At 48.9% G+C, this 19,992-nt stretch overlaps 1 protein-coding gene across 1 annotated transcript; it reads left to right on the top strand.

Moving 5' to 3' along the window:
* The first annotated feature begins 6,392 nt into the window (after positions 1 to 6,392).
* LOC137901734 (neural cell adhesion molecule L1.1-like) lies at positions 6,393 to 18,160 on the top strand. Its single transcript, XM_068745781.1, has 28 exons — positions 6,393 to 6,531; positions 6,941 to 6,955; positions 7,656 to 7,758; positions 7,971 to 8,140; positions 8,753 to 8,875; positions 9,293 to 9,463; positions 9,937 to 10,051; positions 10,449 to 10,633; positions 10,921 to 11,052; positions 11,293 to 11,436; positions 11,514 to 11,625; positions 12,452 to 12,612; positions 12,744 to 12,903; positions 13,228 to 13,355; positions 13,458 to 13,559; positions 13,777 to 13,983; positions 14,141 to 14,211; positions 14,307 to 14,532; positions 14,696 to 14,802; positions 15,171 to 15,429; positions 15,518 to 15,640; positions 16,044 to 16,220; positions 16,311 to 16,424; positions 16,651 to 16,800; positions 16,970 to 17,101; positions 17,176 to 17,248; positions 17,723 to 17,734; positions 17,883 to 18,160. Exons 1-28 carry the CDS (start codon positions 6,393 to 6,395, stop codon positions 18,139 to 18,141), a joined length of 3,870 nt encoding a protein of 1,289 aa, XP_068601882.1. The 3' UTR covers positions 18,142 to 18,160.
* The last annotated feature ends 1,832 nt before the right edge of the window (positions 18,161 to 19,992 follow it).

Genomic DNA, 19,992 nt, shown 5'->3' with positions numbered 1-19,992 from the left:
CTTTCCATCTCTTTCTAGAATTTTGCCCCTGTGGTTGGGGTCGTTTGGGGGGTGTAATTAGCCAAGATTAGAGACTGTAGGAGGTTCTTGTGACCCCCTCTGTGTTTGGGGTTTTTAATCTCTTCAGAAACTAATCTGTCTTGAGTGGCTTGAAATGCATGTGTTAACACACACACACGCGCGCGCACACACACACACGTCCTCCTGCAAAAATGTGACTTGTGTCTGTTTTTCTCGTCAGTGTGGTCGAAGCATGACTGGATTCCATTCATGAAATGACCACAGCGACAGAAGACGCTTTATCAGGCGAAGGTCGGACCGCCAGCATCGCCAGTCTCTCACGTAATCACGTGGTGCAGACCATAACTCCCAGTGCAGCTCCTACTGGGACACCAATCTGACATATATCCATCCATCCATGGGCGAGAGGCGGGGTACACCCCGGACGCGTCGCCAGCGTATCGCGGGGTAACGCAGCCAGACCACTACGCCATATATATATATATTTCATAGTTTAAAAAAATAGTAATTTAAACTGAATTTTTTTGTTTCAGTTCTCAAATATCCTCCAAACAATAAATAGCACAAAAAAAAAATCAAAAAGAGCAGAATGCTGCTCCCTGAAGAAGCGTCTTTCTGAGGCGCGCCTTGCATTTATTTATTCTCCTCATCCTCATTTTGTTGCTGCACTTTAATAAGCCGCACAGAAAGAAAAAATGTCTCCTAAAAAGCAGATGGCAGCCTTCGAGAGGCTGCAGAGCAGAAGGGTCCGGCGGAGGAGGAGAGGGCAGGTGAGACAATAGCAGGAGAACATGTGAGGCTCGGTGCCCGCAGAGAGAGAGAGAGAGAGGGATGGAGGGAGGGAGGGAGGGAGAGGTGAATCGAGGATATGTAGGGAGTGGCATCGAAGAGAAAGTGAGGGAGAAGTGTTTTGGGATGGAGTGGGGGATGGGAGAAAGGAAGGAGGGACAGCGTGGGGGATGGTGACGAGAAACATTACTGCGTGCTGCTGGAGTCAGGGGGTTACCATGGTGATGGGGGAAGACGGAAAAGGATGGGAGAGGCTGGCTCCACGCGTAAACCCGCACTTAGACATGAAGCACATTGACATTTCTGTCACAGACGGATTGGATAATATGATAAGAGCCCAAATCTAGAGTTAATTTAAGCCTTCCTTCCTGCTCGGTTGGGAGGGGGGGGGGGTCAAGGAGGGAGGACGGAGGATGGGAAGATAACGAGGGGAGAGTCGAGTGGCGATGAAGAAATACAATCCCCCACCCGGGAGGGGAGTAACTTGAGTAGCTCCATCTGTATTGATTTTAAAAATTGATTCCAGAAAGACAGTAACAATAATATTTATATTGTGATACTCGTACGGTGGCCCAGAGAGCTCAAAGGACCCGGCCAGACGTTTGAAGCGGATGATGTCATCATGTGTGGCTCTCGGAGCTTTCTGGGGGCCGCTACGTCTAAAATAATCACCTCAGCCAGACGGATCTTTTCCCAGCCGATCCTCCGGAGCAGCAGTCGCTCGCCGCCTGAAGGTGACAAGGGTTCGGTTATTGCACGAGGAGCTTAAATCAAAGCTCAGAGCAGCTTCTGTAGCTGCCAGCTGGGGTCGAGTGCGATGGAGCGGCTGTTGTAGCGACTGCTGGGGGGGGGTCTGGATCCAGAGGATGAGGGCCAGATGGGCCTCTGAGGCGTGGCGGGTCGGCTCGAGAGAGCGTTCGAGCAGGCGGGTGGATGATGGTGTGCTCGTATGAGGAAGAGGGCGGTATACTAAATCCCTACACTACATATTTAAGATTACAAAGGATCAAAGCAACACAAGTTTGAGCACGTAGCCCTGTTAGCGGGGGCCGAGGCCGGAGCAGCATCCGGTCCTCTCTGCTCCTGACGTGGCTTCACTTCATTCCTGCCTCCTCTTCTGGGGGGTGGGGGTGGGGGCTCTGATGGATGGAGGGCCGTAGGTTTTCCATACACCCACCGCCTCCAGCGCTCCGTGGCCTCTCACAGCTGGTGCCACTCGCCCCTGAACCGAATCTAATAGACCCCAGTCGGGTGGGAGAGGCGCCCAGCTAGGAGGGGGGGGCGCTGTTTATCCAAGAACATACCGTCACTAATGACAGATTTATACGCCGCTATGCAGCTTCGTTTGTCATGCGGAGAGAGGCGTATCACAAACAAATGTGTGCGTGCGTGAATGTGTGTGTGTGTGTCTGTGTGTGTGTTTGTGTGTGTGTTTGTGTGTGTGTTTGTGTGTGTTTAAAGGGGAGGCGTAACCTAGAGGTGGCCAAACAATGTCATGCCAATAAAAGCTGATTTGAATGTGAAAGGTTGGGTGAAAAGTCTCCTCCGTCCAGTCTGGAAGCAAAATGACAAATAATTTAAGACGTAAAAATATCTATGCTCTGAAATGAATTCAGAACGTTGTTTAACTAAGAAGATTTTAATTTTAATCGGTTTGAAATTACAGACCTATCCTAAATATCGATTGAACTTTGTGTGAAATAGGGACAGAAATATAAACAATGTGGAAAAACATTTGACAGAATAATCAAGAGGTTATTAATCAGATTAATGGAAACGACGATTTGCACAATGGATGTTCACAAAAATGGAAGGATGAGAGAATGAGCCAAGAAGGGACCCAATAAATGTAGTATCGATCCGTACAAATCCATGAACCGGCTACGAGATGGTTCTGTTAGGAGGGAACCGGCTACTAGATGGTTCTATTAGGAGGGAACCGGCTACGAGATGGTTCTATTAGGAGGGAACCGGCTACGAGATGGTTCTATTAGGAAGGAACCGGCTACTAGATGGTTCTGTTAGGAGGGAACCGGCTACTAGATGGTTCTATTAGGAGGGAACCGGCTACTAGATGGTTCTATTAGGAAGGAACCGGCTACTAGATGGTTCTATTAGGAAGGAACCGGCTACTAGATTGTTGACGTAAAACGTAAACCATTCACAAACACAGACATGTTTTGTGAAGCTTTATTAAAATGACAGCTCTATTACATATTTATGAGACACATAAGTACATATATATCGTGTGTGTGTGTGTGTGCGTGTGTGTGTGTGTGTGTGTGTAGGTGTGTGTGTGTGTGTGTGTGTGTGTGTGTGTGTTCATACTAGTAGTAAATGTGAGGAAATGAATAATGAATTTAGGTGAATTTAGGTCAGGACCCAACTGGGAGAGACAAACTGGGAGTAGCTGTTTCTTTCTTCATCTTTGTTGTGTGTGTGTGTGCGTGTGTGTGTGTAGGTGTGTGTGTGTGTGTGTGTGTGTGGGTGGGTGTGTGTTTGCCTTTCCTTAATCTCTCCATCCACACTTCCCAATTCTTTCCTCCAGATCGGAATCTATCAATGAATTAATTTCTCGCTCCGTCGCTCCCTATTCATCCACCTGCACCCCCCCCCCCCTCCGCTCTGTGATCCTCACCCTCCTTGACCCTCCCCCCCCCCACCTCGGGCCTCCCGACAGACCGTCCCACCTGACCCCCCCCTTCTCACGCCTCCCATCAGGCCTCCTGATGGACCGGCTGATCCAACTACCCACCATGTCAAAGCCCTCAGGTTCCGAGGAACGCTCAGGTCTCTGGAGGAAGGGGGGGGGGGGGGGGGGGGGGGGGTGCAGAGAAAGGAAATTGGGGTGTTTGATGCTAATCAGTACAGACCAGAATCCGGGATGCCGCAGGGCCTTGTATAAATAACTGATCGTTTTCATCAACATCAATATTAAACTATTATTATTAAACCAGATGCGGCGTGGAGGTAAGAAACACCGAACCAGGTTTCACCACCTCAAGAAGTTTAACACCCCGTCTAATAAAGGCAGGTGTTCCTGGATCAGTTCCGTCATCCGCCCCCCCCCCCCCCGCCCCCCCCAGGTTCTGTCGTGTTACCCTGCAAACGGTTGGGCCGGGTGAGGACATAACAAACCAACCATCCGGTCAAAGGTGGGAGCGGCTAAACCATCAGCGGGTTTTCACTCCTATTTGTCTCGACCAATGAAACGCACTCTCAGTGTTACTCTGCTCTGATTGGATCGTTTATTACATAAACAGACCTGGCAGGTAACAGAAGCCCCAGGGGCGGGGGGCAGGTGTGTGAGTGTTCAAGCGACCCTGACGCATGCAGGTTATGTATATTTCCTGTCTGTCGGGTGGGCATGTGTGTGTGTGTGTGTGTGTGTGTGTGTGTGTGTGTGTGCGTGCGTGCGTGTGTAGGTGTGTGTGTGTGAACATGCTGTGCAATTATTAGATATGGGCGGGGTCCACATTAGCCAGCTGTCACTCCCTACCCCTCGCCCTGTGTGTGTGTGGGTGTTTGTGTGAGTGTAGGTGTGTGTGTGTGTGTGTGTGTTACAGGACTCGAGAGGCAGTTGAATTAATAGAGTGATAAATTATGACGTGTGTAACCGTTCCTTCTGCTCGCATTGTGTGTCTCATACTGGTGCCGTCCCAGTCTGACCAGCAGCTTCTATCCTTGGCTTAAAGTCAACTCTTATTTGTGTTGTTGTGTTTGTGTTGTTGTGTTTTTGTTGTGTTGTTGTGATTATATTGCTGTGTTTATGTTGTTGTGTTTTTGTGTTGTGATTATGTTGCTGTGTTTATGTTGCTGTGTTTATGTTGTTGTGATTATGTTGTTGTGTTTATGTTGCTGTGTTGCCGTGTTTGTGTTTTTGTGTTGTTGTGTTTTTGTGTTGTGATTATGTTGCTGTGATTATGTTGTTGTGTTTTTGTGTTGTTGTGTTTTTGTGTTGTTGTGTTTTTGTGTTGTGATTATATTGCTGTGTTTATGTTGTTGTGTTTTTGTGTTGTTGTGTTTTTCTGTTGTGATTATGTTGCTGTGATTATGTTGTTGTGTTTATGTTGCTGTGTTTTTATGTTGTGATTATGTTGCTGTGTTTATGTTGCTGTGTTTGTGTTGTTGTGATTGTGTTGCTGTGATTATGTTGTTGTGTTTATGTTCCTGTGTTTGTGTTGCTGTGATTATGTTGTTGTGTTTATGTTGCTGTGTTTTTATGTTGCTGTGTTTATGTTGTTGTGTTTGTGTTGTTGTGTTTTTGTTGTGTTGTTGTGATTATATTGCTGTGTTTATGTTGTTGTGTTTTTGTGTTGTGATTATGTTGCTGTGATTATGTTGCTGTGTTTATGTTGTTGTGATTGTGTTGCTGTGATTATGTTGTTGTGTTTATGTTGCTGTGTTTGTGTTGCTGTGATTATGTTGTTGTGTTTATGTTGCTGTGTTTTTATGTTGCTGTGTTTATGTTGTTGTGTTTATGTTGTTGTGTTGCCGTGTTTGTGTTGGATATTTGTGGTAAATAACAGTGACTCGGTTTGTTCAGAAAGCAGCCTGATGATTTTGTCGTCTTTGTTTTCAGCCTCATTAAATGGTTTTCCTTGAATTTGTTTCTTTTTTTCTTAAGTTTGAAGAAGACGTTTTTCCCGTAAACGGCGCTGCAGCCGCTGATTTATTTTTAGAGAGTGGATTTCCGAAGGATTTCACAAGCCTTGATCTCATTCCGCGGAGGAGAGCGTAATCCCTCGCTGTCAGTTAACATCGCCAAACTTGGAGTGCTGAGGTTTTGGCTCTGCACGGTGAAGCGGAGCAGGAGGAACAAAGGAGGACATCCTGATCCATGTGGGTGCGGGAGTGGGTCTGCCCCCCCCCCACCGACACCCCTGCTGTCACGGGTCAGGGTTCCGTCAGTGGCGAGGAACAAAAGAGAAGATGTTTGGACAAGGCAGAAACACACAACCTCTCTTTGTAACGTCATTACGGAGGAGTCGCTTCCTGCTGCTGGGACCTGATCGTCTGTCTTTATCAGGACGACCCCGCCCCTTTTGTCCTCCAGCGAAACAGAACCAGCCGCCATCTTTACTTTACTCATTTTCATTCTGCGTTAACATTAATTCATCCTCTCATCTCCGCCGGTTCCTCCTGTTTGATCTTGTTTTAACTCATCCTTGATGAATTAATTATGTTTCTGTCCTGTGCTCCTCCTCATTCATCCCCCTTTTGTCCAATAATAACCCGCTCTTCTTCTTCTCCTCCTCCTCCTCTTCCTCCCTTCCATCCAGAATCAAGAGGTGGGATTGTGGACCCGACATCCAGACCTAAAGAATCTCCTTCAGACTTTCGAAGCTTCACTCTCCAGTCGTTTACTGGTTCCCAGTCTTCAGCGGTCTGGGAGTTCCCTGGAGTGGGTCTCTGGTCCCTGGAGTGGGTCTCTGGTCCCTGGAGTGCGTCTCTGGTCCCTGGAGTGCGTCTCTGGTCCTTGGAGTGGGTCTCTGGTCGGGTGTATAAGTTTGAGGGGGTGTTTTTTTGTGTGTTGATGAGTGTGCGGGTGCGTAGCGTCACCTTTGATGGGACATTGAGAGATGTGTGCGTCTCAGTGGACCAGCTATAGGGGGCGGCGGCCCCCTGCCCTCCCCCTGCTCCTCCTCCTCCTCCCCCTTTGTTTCTTCTCCTCCTCCGCGCCTCCGTTCGCTCAGGGAGCCATCACCATCCCAGACGGCTGTGAGTACTGACATCACCGCGCAGACACAAGCACGCCCGTCCACACTCAAGTTCAGACTGTGGGCGTTCCACGGGGGGGGGGGGTTCACCTTCACGCACTGACCTTCTTCTCCTCTGGATGAGAGACAGAGATGATGGAGGGCTGGGGAAGGTTAAGGGATGAGGAGGGAGGGAGGGAGAAAGATGAGGGAGGGAGAAAGATGTAAATTGATCAGGGACGCCATCGTGTCTGTGTCGGGACGGTAAAAGTCATTATCGTTCCATTCTTATTTACAATCAGGTAAGGGAATACATTTGATTAGAGCAGCGTCTCTAACTGATCGGCGTGCGTCGGCAGCATTTTAAATAACGTCCTTGTCTAAGGGTTTCTTGTCTTGTCTCCATCCCTTGCTTTCCCGTGGACAAACAGATGAAGTCCATAACAGTAAGTGACGTTGCTTTTTTTCACAAGGAAGTGTGCGATGGCTCCGAGACACAGGGGGGGGGGGCGGAGCCTGCCAATCAAACTGCCTTACTATTGCTGTTGTTTCCCCAGCAGGTTGTCGTCCATCGTTTGTCCCCCTTGTCCTTATTTAACGTATTCAATGCGAGTAGGGGGGGGGGGGTGAAAGGAAACTGTTTCATCTGGGAAACTGGTGTGAATCCATCTGTCATTGGGACCATGTGGCTCAGCTAAGCTAGCTGGCCGCTAGCTCTACGTTCTCGGTGACTGAACGGAACGATGCGAGGCCGCTGTGCTCCCTCCCTGCAGCCCAGCCGGGACACGACTTCCACTTTCACTTTGTTTGCTTTATGGGCCTCCACTGAAAGCAGGATGTGGTTACAGTCCATTATATTATTTCATCTTCTGGGCCAGTGTGACTGTAGAAATGAGAAACCTTTTTCATATATGAATGATGGAGCTCGTCCGCTAACGTGCTAACAGCTGGGTTGAGACGCTTGATCTCGATCCGGCTGTTCGTTCCAGGAATTCTCAGCCGGAAACACGTCAGCTGGGTTATAAGAGGGATGGAAAGTTTAATTACACCTATGTGAGTAGCTGGTTAATAGCGATGGATTAATGTTAATGTCTCTGTGTGTGTGTGTGTGTGTGTGTGTGTGTGTGTGTGTGCGTGCGTGTGCAGTGTCACAGCCTCCGGTGCTGACAGAGCTGCCGTCGTCCTACACGGCCTTTTCCAGAGAGGACTTCTATCTGCCCTGCGAGGCCTCCGGCAGCCCAACGCCGACGTACGTTCAGTCTGCAGCTCGACAAGATGGACGCGAGCCCCACGGCATTATCATGTTATAGTAGAACCACTGCGATAGCAACGTCTTCATCATCATCGTCGTCATCATCATCATCTACTCTGAATTCAAACAATCCTTTTCCCTTGTTTTTAATGACATGCTTGACATGCAGGGTGTCTTGCGTCTAACCCCAACCCTCGTCCTGTCCCTAGTTTCCGCTGGGTGAAGGATGGGGAGACGTTCGGGTCGGTGCGTACAGGATCCGGGACGCTGTACGCCGAGGAAGAGGAGCTCTTTAAGTTCTACGAAGGCCACTACCGCTGCTACGCCTCTAATGACCTTGGAACTGCGATGACGCAAACCGTAAAGATAGTTGTGGAGGGTGCGTCCTACACACACGCACGCACGCACACACACACACCTACACACACACACGCACACACACACCTACACACACCTACACGCACGCACGCACACACACCTACACATGACAAACACATTTCAGTGAGTCACGGGTGAGGCTGAGAGGTCCTCTGCTTGCTCATCTCTTGTTACTATGACAACCACCTCCTGGAGACAGCTGTGATGTCACTCTGCCATAGGGGGGTTGCTGAACATGAGCCATTGCTGGGAAGTCAGCGTTTGGCCTGGCAGCGTTCCGGAAACACTCCGAGGTCCGAGTAGAAAAAGAAGAACCTTCATGGAGGCAAATTTATCTTCTCTGGTTCCTAAACTGGATCCAGAAGAAAACCATCATCAGTGACATCGATCTATCTTCTATCAGACTAATAAAGAGACCAATGCGATCCAGATCCTATAGAGATGGGTTTTCATGGTCCCGGAGTCACATGATGAGAGGCCAGCCAATCAGGACACTGATGGTTTTATGTTTATGTTTGTCTGTTTTTACATTTACTATGAAACCAGCTGCAGCCAAAGTAGTTTTTATGTGTTGTAATATTCATGTGTGTGCGTGTGTGTGTGTGTGTTGCAGCCCAGCCCGTTCTTCTTAAACAGCAAAAAGAACGTAAGAGAGCTTACGAAGGGGAAAGCTTCATCCTGTCCTGCAGCCCTCCAGAAAGTTCCACCCCTCCTCACATCCACTGGATGGACAAGAGTGAGTCCGTGGTTCCGTCCGACCCGTGTCGGGCGGGAACTTTGACCCCGTCGGTCGCACACCTGGCCGTCTGCGCTTTGGCTGAAGGCGGTGCTGCATTGCACAACATTTCCACTCCCACTAATGAATGCAGTACTTTCAGACGATGGCTCTGAGCGCTTTATGAATTTATTTGCGTCCCTGCTGCCTCGCTCCCTGTTTAGTGAAGTAGTGCCCTTCAAGCTGTCACTTTCATCTACGTCAAATGTGAAAATCAATACTGCACTTACGAAAGCCTATTTTTCTTCACTGGTTCGGGAATTCCAGTTTTTCTTTTCGCTTCAGGAAGAAACCTGAATTACAACGACCTTCGGAATCCCGTCCCGCCTGCGTCCTGCATTGTGTCTCATTGTCTCCTGTCCCGGCTGTCGTCCTCAGAGATGGTGCACATCAAACAGAATGACAGAGTGATGGTCGGCCTGGACGGGAAGCTGTACTTCTCCAATCTGCTGAAGAGCGACAGCAGAGACGACTACATCTGCAACGCGCAGTATTCAGCCGCCATGACCATCCTGTCTGAGGCCGCCGTCACCCTCACTGTGCTGCCCAGTGAGCGCTAACACACACGCACACGCACGCACACACACACACATGGTCCTGACTTAACAATGGAGTTACGTACCGAAGACCTCGTCTCTAAACTATTTCATCGTTAATCGAAACCCCTGTTGACCGACAACTTGCCCGACACTTTGTGTGGATGCGCTGGCGACACGTCCGGGGTGTAACCCGCCTCTCGTCCTTAGAAAAGCTGGGATAGGCTCCAGCGTCCAGCAAATACCGGGACATGCAAGGCGGATAAAGAGGACATTAATAATTATGATTTATTTTGGTACAAATATTTCATTTATACTGTACATATATACGTATACTCACTCATAACTCTGCTGCCAGTGCCGCCGCTCGTTGTAACAACGATTCCTTGTCGCTAAACACGTACAAGGAAAGCCCGTCGTGACTCCGAGTCGTCGTTAAGCGAGGACTATCTGTAGTCCAGATTCCGTCACGTTCTTTCTGTCCAGGTAACGACGTCGCTCATGGGAGAAAGCCCCACCTCTTCCGTCCCTCTGGCACCCACAGCTCCGTGCTGGCCCTCAGGGATCACCCCGTCATCCTCGAATGTATCCCCAAAGGCCTGTGAGTAGCTCCATCCCCGCTTGCGTCACGATGAAAGCAGCTTCAGCTGTCTTCCTCATGTGGGCGTGTCCGTCTTTTACACCACCTGTTGGTGGAATCTCTCTATGAAGGTTCTGCAGGTGTGTTGGAGGATCATTGTCGCTCCTCCTCCGAGGGGCTCATCAACCCGGAATCAGTGGAGAAGGGTCCGACAGACACAAATCCTTTCGGTTCAATAATGTATTTCCTTTGTCGGCTTTGCCCCGAGTCTTCCACATCCACGCCGATAAATGGAGTGTCCTCCTAATGTTTCCTTAATGATGACATCAGCAACACAATCATCCGTGCTCCCCCAACCCCACTCATTTCCTGCACGTCCTCTCTTAATTGACCTCCGAGATGGTTTCTCTGTCTGCAGACCCACGCCGCGGGTGGAGTGGAAGAAGAAGGACGGCAGCTTGGACGACACCAGCGGCCAGCTGGAGAACTACAACCGCTGGCTTTCCTTCAGCGACATCGCTCTGGAAGACGACGGGGAGTACGAGTGTCGGGCCTTCAACATCCACGGATCCGCCACGCACTCCTTCAGCGTCACCGTGGAAGGTGGGGCCGCATGGCGTCCGAGCAGGGTGGCGTTGTTTCACTTCCTTAGGGCTTGTTTTCCTCCGTTAGCGATAAAATATAAAAGAAGGAGGGCAGCGAACACGTCGCTGGCAGAGGAGGCTAACACAACGCGCCAAACAACACACACATCAGACTTGATTCTTCCGGCCATCTTTGATCTTTTAGTAAAGCTTAGATTGGGATTTCCGTATTCCAGTGTTTATTTTTACGACAACATGACTTCATAAACAACTGTTGTTGTTGTTGTTGTTGTTGTCGTCTTTTAGCTGCTCCTTACTGGGTGAAGAGACCCGACAACCTGCTGTACACTCCTGGAGAAACAGTCCGATTGGACTGTCAGGCTGAAGGCATCCCGACCCCCAACGTCATCTGGAGCATCAACGGCCAGGACGTCACTGGTACGACTGGTTTTCACGTCTTCCTTCTGGCCTGTGCTGACCAGCCAAATGTTTATGTGGTGATGTCATGCCAGACAGAAGGGAGGTCAGAGGTCATTTAATGATTGTGCAAAGCGAGAGCGAGAAGTTCCAGCTGCAGCAGCTTCTGTTGGTCGATGGCTTCCAGCTTCTCTTTGTTTATGTTTGACAAACTTGCATTATTGGCTCGCCACCGCCCCCCCCCCCTCCCCCGCTGTGCAGAGGTCGATGGCGATCCTCGCCGTAGCGTGTACGGCGGCGTGATGATACTGAGAGACGTTGAGTTTGCTGACACGGCCGTCTATCAGTGCGAGGCCGTGAACAAACATGGCTCCATCCTCCTCAACACCTACATCTACGTAGCCGGTGAGTTCCCACAATGCCTCGCAACGCCGATGGAGGCGGTTTCTGATTGGTTGCTGACGGTCCCGTGTGTCTTTCAGAGCTCCCTCCTCAGATCCTCTCTTCTGATGGAGTCCTGTATAAAGTCACGGAGGGCAGGAGCGTCATGATGCACTGTGACTCCTTCGGATCGCCACGCCCTCACATCACATGGTGAGGCTCGTTCAAACGCCATTTTGGTGCCATTATTTCTGATTTCTGGATTTCTTAGTTTGTCCCAAAAACAGCACCAGCTATAGGCCAAAAAGGCACCTGCCTGAAGTTAGCTAGACTTAGCTAGTTGCCTTAGCCAGTTGCTACCTAGACGCTCTTTTATCGCCTTCTATTTTCCTACGTGGAAAAGTGATGAAGACATTGGGCAAAGTTTAAAAAGAGTAAAAAGGTTAAAAGAGGTTGAAAAAAGAGAAAACAATTAGGAACTCAGAGCGATTGACTGCAAGAGTTGTGACCCGGAATCGGAAGATGAGGGATATGGGGAGAAAGAAGGAACAAAGAACAGAGAGAAGGAAAGGAAAGGAAAAATAAAATGACAGAGGGAAACAATAAAGAGGAAACACGGGGAAAGGAAGACAGGACTGGACAGAAGAAGAAAAGAAAGTGAAATGCAAAGGAAGGAAGGAGATAAAAAGAGAGAATGAACTGAAAGAGAGAAAACGGTGACGATGGAAGAAACTGTTGGGCAGTTTAGAAACTCCGTCACTCCTTTTTAAGAGAAAAAGTTCAGGATGGCTTTTTGTTTTCTGAACAATCATCACAACTTTGTCTATCTGGGATCAGGGTAACTCAATCTGGACAGGTGAAACAGGAACTAGCTATTTACTTTAATGGAGCAGCGCCCCCTGGTGGTGGCGTTAACAAAAAGTACAGAATCTGGAATAAAAAAATAGAAGTACTGGAATCTACTTCAGCTGCTGTTTTCTTTTATTTCTGGTCACCTGACTGGAGATTGATTAAAGATCAATATGTGTGTCCTCTGTAGGGAGGGTGAGGCCAACCTCCCTCTACTATCAGACCCTCGCGTCTCCCTGATGACCAACGGGACCATCGTCCTGTCCGACATCAGTCACGAAGACAGCGGCTCGTACACCTGTTCGATCAAACACACCAACATCTCCATCACTGCTAACCTGGACGTCTTCAGTGAGTCTCACGCCCTCAAAGAGAGCAGCTCTTACTGGGAACCAGTGGTCAAACACGGGTGATCGAGTGACCTCCATGATTTGGTGAAGGCGATAAACATTCTCATATTGACCTGCCCCGCTGTCTTTCAGATCGCACAGTGATAGAGTTGAAGCCTCAGAACGTACGCGTCCTCAGAGGAACCGGCGCGCTGCTGGACTGTGTATTCAGCAAAGACTCTCAGCTGAACAAGGCCCAGATCGTCTGGAAGAGGGACGGACAAAAACTTCAGGAATCATCTCAGAATGACAAGTAAACACACGCCAGAGTGTTTCAGCCTGCAAGAAAATTTAGATCAAGTTCTTTTAACAAGATCCTCTTTCAACGACTTGTATTTTAGGGAGTTTAGCAGAGTCCTAAATGTTTTTCTGTTCAACCCGAACCCTCAAATCCCAGACCTTTACCACTGATGTCCCTTAAGACCCAAAGAGTAGGCGCCAGTAGCCACAAGAAACCTCCATCTGTGAGGAGGATGACGCTTGGACATTCTTTCCAAAACAAGTCCACGCAAACCTCACTGATCTGTTATATACTGTGTGTGTGTGTGTGTGTGTGTGTGTGCGTGTGTGTTTGTAGGCACGCTGTCTTCGAGAATGGTACCTTGAAGGTGACAGACGTCCAGTTGAGTGACACCGGTCTTTATACATGCGAGGTCATCACTGACCTGGACCACGTAAACGCCACAGGGTCCCTCACTGTAGTAGGTGTGTGACGCTGTGTTCGTGTGTGTGTGTGTGTGTGTGTGTGTCTGGTTTTAACACGTTTAAACAGGTTTTAACGGCTTTCTGTTGGACCCCCTCCCCCAGATCGGCCGGATCCTCCCAAAGACCTGTCTTTGTCTGACGTTACAGACCATAGCCTCACCCTCAGCTGGATCCCGGGACACTCACACAACAGCCCAATCCTGGGTACTGAGCTCAGCAACTCAACTGGACGGAACCTCCTTTATCCGAGTCCACACTGTGTTTGTGGAGCGTTCGATTAGCACACAGCGGACACTGTCACGATTCAAACGTGTCCACCTTAAACAACCGGCTGTCTTCGCAGCACACGTGCACAAGCAATCAGAGTACACGACCGCCACGTCGGTCAAGCAGCCGTTACAACATGTCCGTGTCGTCTCAGAGTTCATCGTGGAGGCCCGGGAGGAGCAGCACGCGGAGGAGGAGAGGTGGAGATGGGAGGAGTGGAAAAGAGTGCCCGGGGATTTTAACCACCTGCAGCTGAGCCTGAACCCCTTCTGCACGTTCCGTTTCCGGGTCGTCGCCATCAATGAGCTCGGCCTCAGCGACCCCAGCGTGCCGTCAGACCACCACAGCACGCCGCCGGCTGGTGAGCGAAGGAGCCGGCGACATGTGGCGGACTGGCCTTCTGGAGATGCTCGTCGTGTGGACGCGATGATGGGCACCTCGTCAAACTTTTAGAAAGCACACAAATAAAATGGTATTTTTTCCAACTGTGTATTTGTCCATTTGTCGTCATCCTCCAGTCCCTGAGAGTAACCCCACTGGTGTGGGCAGTGAGTCCAAGGATCCAAACAGTCTTTCCATAATATGGGATGTGAGTACTCCAATCTCTATGTAAATTTGGAAACATGTTGGAATACATGCCTGTGCCAAATTTAGTCAATTTCTCATCCCTGCGTGTCTCTGCAGGAGATGGACAAGCGCTTTCATAACGGACAAGGCTTCCTCTACAAGGTGTCGTGGCGGGAGGCCGGGGGTACAAGCGTCCACTGGAACTCAGCCGATGTTCAGTCGCCGCCATTCTTGGTAAACAAGACAGGAACGTACAAACCGTTTGAAATCAAAGTCCAGGCCGTCAACTCGCTCGGAGCTGGACCATCACCGGAGACTGAGATCGGACACTCCGGGGAGGACAGTATGTCACCCATATGTTTGCTTCTTTACAGACATGGTGGAAAACATACAGAAAAGACGCAGGTCCTCCGATGGATTATTTATAGTAGCTTAAAAAGATGGGGGAAACAACATGAGTCTTCATTTTAGTTTTTTAGTTTTACAGATTCTGTCTCTTTCTGCAGCTCCTGAGGAAGCTCCGACCGGAATTTCAACTGTTGTGATGAACAGCACAATCAAAGTCAAATGGAACGAAGCCCAAAATGTCAGAGGTCTGCTGCTGGGATACAGGGTACAACTTCCTCTATCGTCCTGAAAAAAGAAAAGTCACATACTTGTTCCTTAATAGAATAGTTCCACGCCCTGCAAACCAGGTGCAGTCCAAAGCAATGGAAGGGCAGGTACTGGTTCCTCAATAGTCCCAAGCAATGGGAGCTCAGGTTACTAGTTAAGGATTACCATCTGACTAGTAATCCATGTCTACAGATATCCTGAGATCCCAAAGATTATTTGAATATAGTTCATTTTCACCCATTTTTAAGTTGAAAAATAGTCTTTAAGCTAAAAGCTTTAGCTACAGATGATGCACGAGTTGATATCCGATGTGCCACAGTGTGGTTGATCTGGACCTTAAACTGGTCCCGTCTGTCTGTGCATCAGATCTACATCCGCAGACTTGGACAGCAGACGGGGCGGGGCCGGCGGTCTCTCGGAAACCTTCACCAAGAGGGACAGAACGAGGATAGGTTGGAGCGAGGAAAGGGCAGAGAGAGGGTGGTGATGGTCCAAGGCACCAAGTCTTCAACGGAGGTGACGGGGCTGCGGCTGTTTTCCCGCTATGAGCTGTCCATCGCTGCCCTGAACAGCAAAGGGGAGAGCCCTCGCTCGCCGCCGCACCACTTCAGCACCCCAGAGGGAGGTGAGTGTCGCCGGACAGGAGCCAGAGACGCGTTCTCTCTTCCGGATGAGTGTATCGGCGACGCTGACAGGCGTGTGTCCATGCGTAGCTCCTGGTCCTCCTGCGTCACTGACGTTTGAGAGCCCATCAGAGGAATCCCTGGTTCTCTACTGGACCCCTCCCATTGAACCCAACGGACTCCTACTGGGATACGTGGTGCAGTATCAGCAGGGTGAGGCGCTGAAATCCTTTCATTGTATAAACCTCCAGGACTTCCAGTAAAACTTGCTGTTGCTCAACCAGATAAATATTTCTTGATAAATATTGTCTAGTTGAGGCGAGCTACACAAATGTTTACTATTTTACAACATGCCAACCAAGAACTAATGCCGGTGCCGTTTACTATTTGGAACTTTTTTATGTTTGCATTCTTATTGTTTCCTTGGTGACCAGTTGAATTTAGCCCAATTCTGTGAGGGGGATTTTCTGGGGTAAAAACTGGAGGGGTGTCCTTTAGGTATTCTTTACATACCGGTATTTTAAAATATGCTCAGATGTGCAATTAACAAAAAGCACCTGCATATTGGACTGCTGTCCTCGGGTAAATCTGCTTGCTGCATCTTCCCGGCGTGTAGAGGTGGAGAGTCGAGACAGCCATCTGCAGATGGTGATCATCAGAGATCCCAACATGACTCATATTGAGCTGGACCGTCTGGACTCCAGCAGCCATTACATCTTTAACGTGATTGCACGCACCGCCGCCGGAGACGGGCCTCCCATCACACGAAGAGGCGCCACTCTTCTGGAAGGAGGTGAAGTTACTCTTCATAGTGTTCTATTTTCTAATGCAGCTAAATGCCACTCACTTGATCTCCTTTACATATTCCCACCTCTCCCTCCAGTTCCTCCATCCAACATCACCATAGTTCCCGGTAACACCTCACTCAACCTGAGCTGGGTGCCTGGAGAGAGAGACAAAAACCACGGATTCCACATTCACTACCTCAGGAAGAGCTGTAAGAAAAATCTTAGCTCTTGAGTTTGATCAAAAAGTGATCCAGAATCCGTACTTCCTGCAGAACACCAGTAAACATTATAGCCCCTGATGCTAATGCTAGCTAGCATATGTTCAGCAGAACTAAATCTTCCTTCCGTTCTCTCTGGATGATAGCAGTCAGTACATTTCCTCTTCTAGTCTCAGTTGCTTTAAAGTCTCACCATATTCCTGTTTTTTTGCTGCAGCCGGGGGTCAGTGGGAGGACACTGAGGTGGTGAACTCCACCCAGGGTTTCTATATGCTCACAGACCTCCAACCTGGAACTGAGTACCACCTGGTGGTCATGCATGGAAACGAGACACAGTGGGAAGACGTGATGTGGACCAAGGGACCTGGTACGTGTGTGTTTTCCCACTGGATTAGGTGTGGGATTACCTGCAGCATATAAAAATCCAGTGCGGTCAGTCAACCCTCACAACTTTATCTGAATGGGAGGATGGAGGGGGGGGGGGGGGAGACTTGGCCTGGACACCGGATGACTGACGACCTCTCTCCGTCTCTTAGTTCCCTCGGAGATGCCCGGCGGGTTCGCCACCCAAGGCTGGTTGATTGGACTCATCAGCGCCATCGTGCTGTTGCTGCTCATACTGCTCATCCTTTGCCTTATCAAACGTAGTAAAGGTGGAAAATACGCAGGTAGATGGACCCACTCACCTCAGTATACCCACAGTCGTTCGTCCACAGTTTGATGTTGAGTATTTTCCCCACAGTCAAAGACAAAGAAGACAAGGAGGTAGACTCTGAAGCTCGGCCAATGAAAGATGAGACCTTTGGCGATTACAGGTGGGTATTTTCTCACCCCAACTCACACCAGATTCGATTGTTTTTTTATAAACGCATTACAACTGAACCAAACTGCCAGATGCAAACGGGTGATACTACTGGTTTAATAACTGAATGCTATTAACAAGTTAGCAAGAAACAAATGTTCAAGATGAACTTCTGCCCTTCCTTCCAGGTGGGGGCAGTCTTTGTGTTGTGTTCAAGTGCAGCAGGATTCCTCATAAATTATCTTCCTTGCTCATGAATTATTTGTACTTTCTAACAAGAGAAAAATAATCTACGCACGTCTGACTGGAGCTAAACTTCCAACAAGTTACTGCTAATGTAGTTTAGCTGCTGCTTAACCTCAGAGTTTATCTTTGCTTCAGGCTGTATCTGCGATGTAAACCTTTGTTTTCTCCATTACTTTCCTGTTTTTACTGTGTTCCTCTAATTCTCACTCGCTTCTTTCTTATTTAAATGCTCTCCCTTCAGATCTCTGGAGAGGTGAGGAAGCTAACCGCCTCGTTTACCGCATGCTTTGGCTTCTCGTGTTCATGACTGTTGTGATAGTGTTCCACTAAAATAACTGAAAGAATCAGTTTCACAGCGACCCCGGCCATCATACGACTAATCTTTGTGTTTCGTCTGTCAGCGACAGAGACGAGAAGCGCTCTGATAGCCAGCCGTCTCTTTGCGGGGACAGCAAGCTGGGCAGCGACGACTCTCTGGCCGAGTACGGAGACAGTGTGGACATCCAGTTCAACGAGGACGGCTCGTTCATCGGCCAGTACAGCGGACAGGGGCCCGTTCCCCACGGCAACGAGAGCTCTGATCCTTCCTCTCCCGTTAACGCTGTCCCACCTCCGCCCGTCGCTCCGTCCATGTCTAGCATCCTGAACCGGCCTAGCTAGAAAACAAATACATAACCAAAACCCACACCCATAAACACTGCCTGCTTGCGACAGAAGACGAAGGGACAGACCTCTCCTGACTCCGCTGCCCGTAACGCTCACAACAGACGCGTGTCTCAGTACATTCCACAGGTTTACACAGCTGTTTACAGGAAGACTTGCTAGTTTAATCACACGTCCATGAGCAAACACATGAAAACAAACAACCTTTCACCCAGGGAGGAACAAAAAGATGGAGAAAAGGATGTCACACCAGCTGGCCCCTTCAAAGTTACCTAGCAAAGTGTTTGCTACATCAGATCTCCATGCCAGGTTATCCATCCATCCATCCGTCTATTGTGTTCCTCTTATTCCGTGTCAGGTTGCGGTAGCCCAGTAGCTTTTCTGAACATCCGAGTACATTTTCAAGGTGTCCCCAGTGTAGATGACATAATCCCTCCTGTGAGTTCTGGGTCTACCCTGTGGTCTCCTTCCAGTTGGACCTGTTGAGTAGACCAGAAAGGCACCCTAACCAGATGTTGAACCACCTCAACCGGCTCCACATTCGTTGAAGCCACGGATCTACTCTCAGTTCTATCTGAATATGCAGTTTCCTTAAGCAAGGCTGGACCCAGACAACACATAAAAGATGGTGTCAAAGCATTCCAGAGCTCAGACCACAGGTGAGGGTTGGAATGTGGATCCACCGATAGATCCAGAGTTTTCCCTTCAGGCTTACCGGTTCCCGGCACACACCTGTCCACCAAATTATCAGAAAATAGAAACATACGTGACGAAACACAGCAAAAGACTACAGAGGACTCGTTTTTCATACATCATTCCAATGCGCAGACCTTTTCACGATGATGCCAGATCACTGCCACCTGCTGGCGTGGAGGGTTATTTCCTCTAACGCAGGTGCAGAACGAGCGTGCTGGCCGGTCATTCGCTGTAGTCTTTGTGTTGCGTTCAAGTGCAGCTTCTCTGGCCCCGTCACATGCTATGCGAGGCAATGCAATCATCACTATTTCCCTCACGCCAGTAGCTGCAGGGCAGATCGGGCAAAGATAAAAAACAACCCAGCAAATAGACGAGATACGTCTTCCTTCGTCTTTATCTGTGCTGCAGGGAACTTCCTGCTTTCCAGTCTGGATTGTGTGAAATGGCCGCAAACGTTATCTGGTATCAAAGCCGGTCCGAGAATTTGATGAATTTACAAACAGCCGGTGCAATGGAGTTCAGGAGAGGAAGATGATGGCTAACGTGATGAAGAGTAGAGACAAAGGTCCACCATGATATTTCATCTTGTACAAACATTAAGCCGCATTTAAAGTCATAATCAGTTTTTATATGAGCAGTGTTCAGTTATTGTGCGTTTTACTTTTTGTGCATCATCTCCGCTGCTCTCGTTTATGTTGTTTGTGAGCTATTGATTTGTGTTTGTGTGTGCGAGCATCTAGAAATGCTATTTATTGATGAGTGCAAGGTACCCGCCCCCACCGAGGCATTTAAAGAAGCATTTAGTCAATGTTCAGTGTTTGAGTTTAACGATCAACTACATTGATCTTCCGTGCGCTCCGTCCCTGAAGCGATGGGAGATCTGTTGCCTTAAGAGAGAACGGTTGAGCCTCCTCTCCTTCTTTCTATCCATCCATCCATCCATCCATTTCACATCACCTGTTCCTTTTCCATCCTCCTGTTTGCTCAGCTGGTAAAAATGCACGATAAGGATGTTACGGTGGCCCTGCGAGGACATATGCACCAAAAACATGCAGCTTAGGTTTTTGTGTCACTTGGTAAAATGTTAAAATTCCCCAATCAGGTCATTTACGGACCGCTGAGAACCGCTCTGGTTCTGCTGGGTTCTGATTT

Source organism: Brachionichthys hirsutus, chromosome 2 (assembly GCF_040956055.1).
Source record: "Brachionichthys hirsutus isolate HB-005 chromosome 2, CSIRO-AGI_Bhir_v1, whole genome shotgun sequence".
NCBI lineage: Eukaryota > Metazoa > Chordata > Actinopteri > Lophiiformes > Brachionichthyidae > Brachionichthys > Brachionichthys hirsutus.
The sequence above is the reverse complement of the archived record's forward strand: the minus strand, read 5'-3'. Positions and strand labels throughout refer to the sequence as shown.

Coding starts and splice junctions, on each gene's coding strand:
- LOC137901734 (XM_068745781.1), top strand. CDS start 6,393: ATGTGTGCGTCTCAGTGGACCAGCTATAGGGGGCGGCGGCCCCCTGCC. Junction 12,904..13,227: donor GAATCATCTCAGAATGACAA/GTAAACACACGC, acceptor GTGTGTTTGTAG/GCACGCTGTCTTCGAGAATG. Junction 14,212..14,306: donor GTCTTTCCATAATATGGGAT/GTGAGTACTCCA, acceptor GTGTCTCTGCAG/GAGATGGACAAGCGCTTTCA.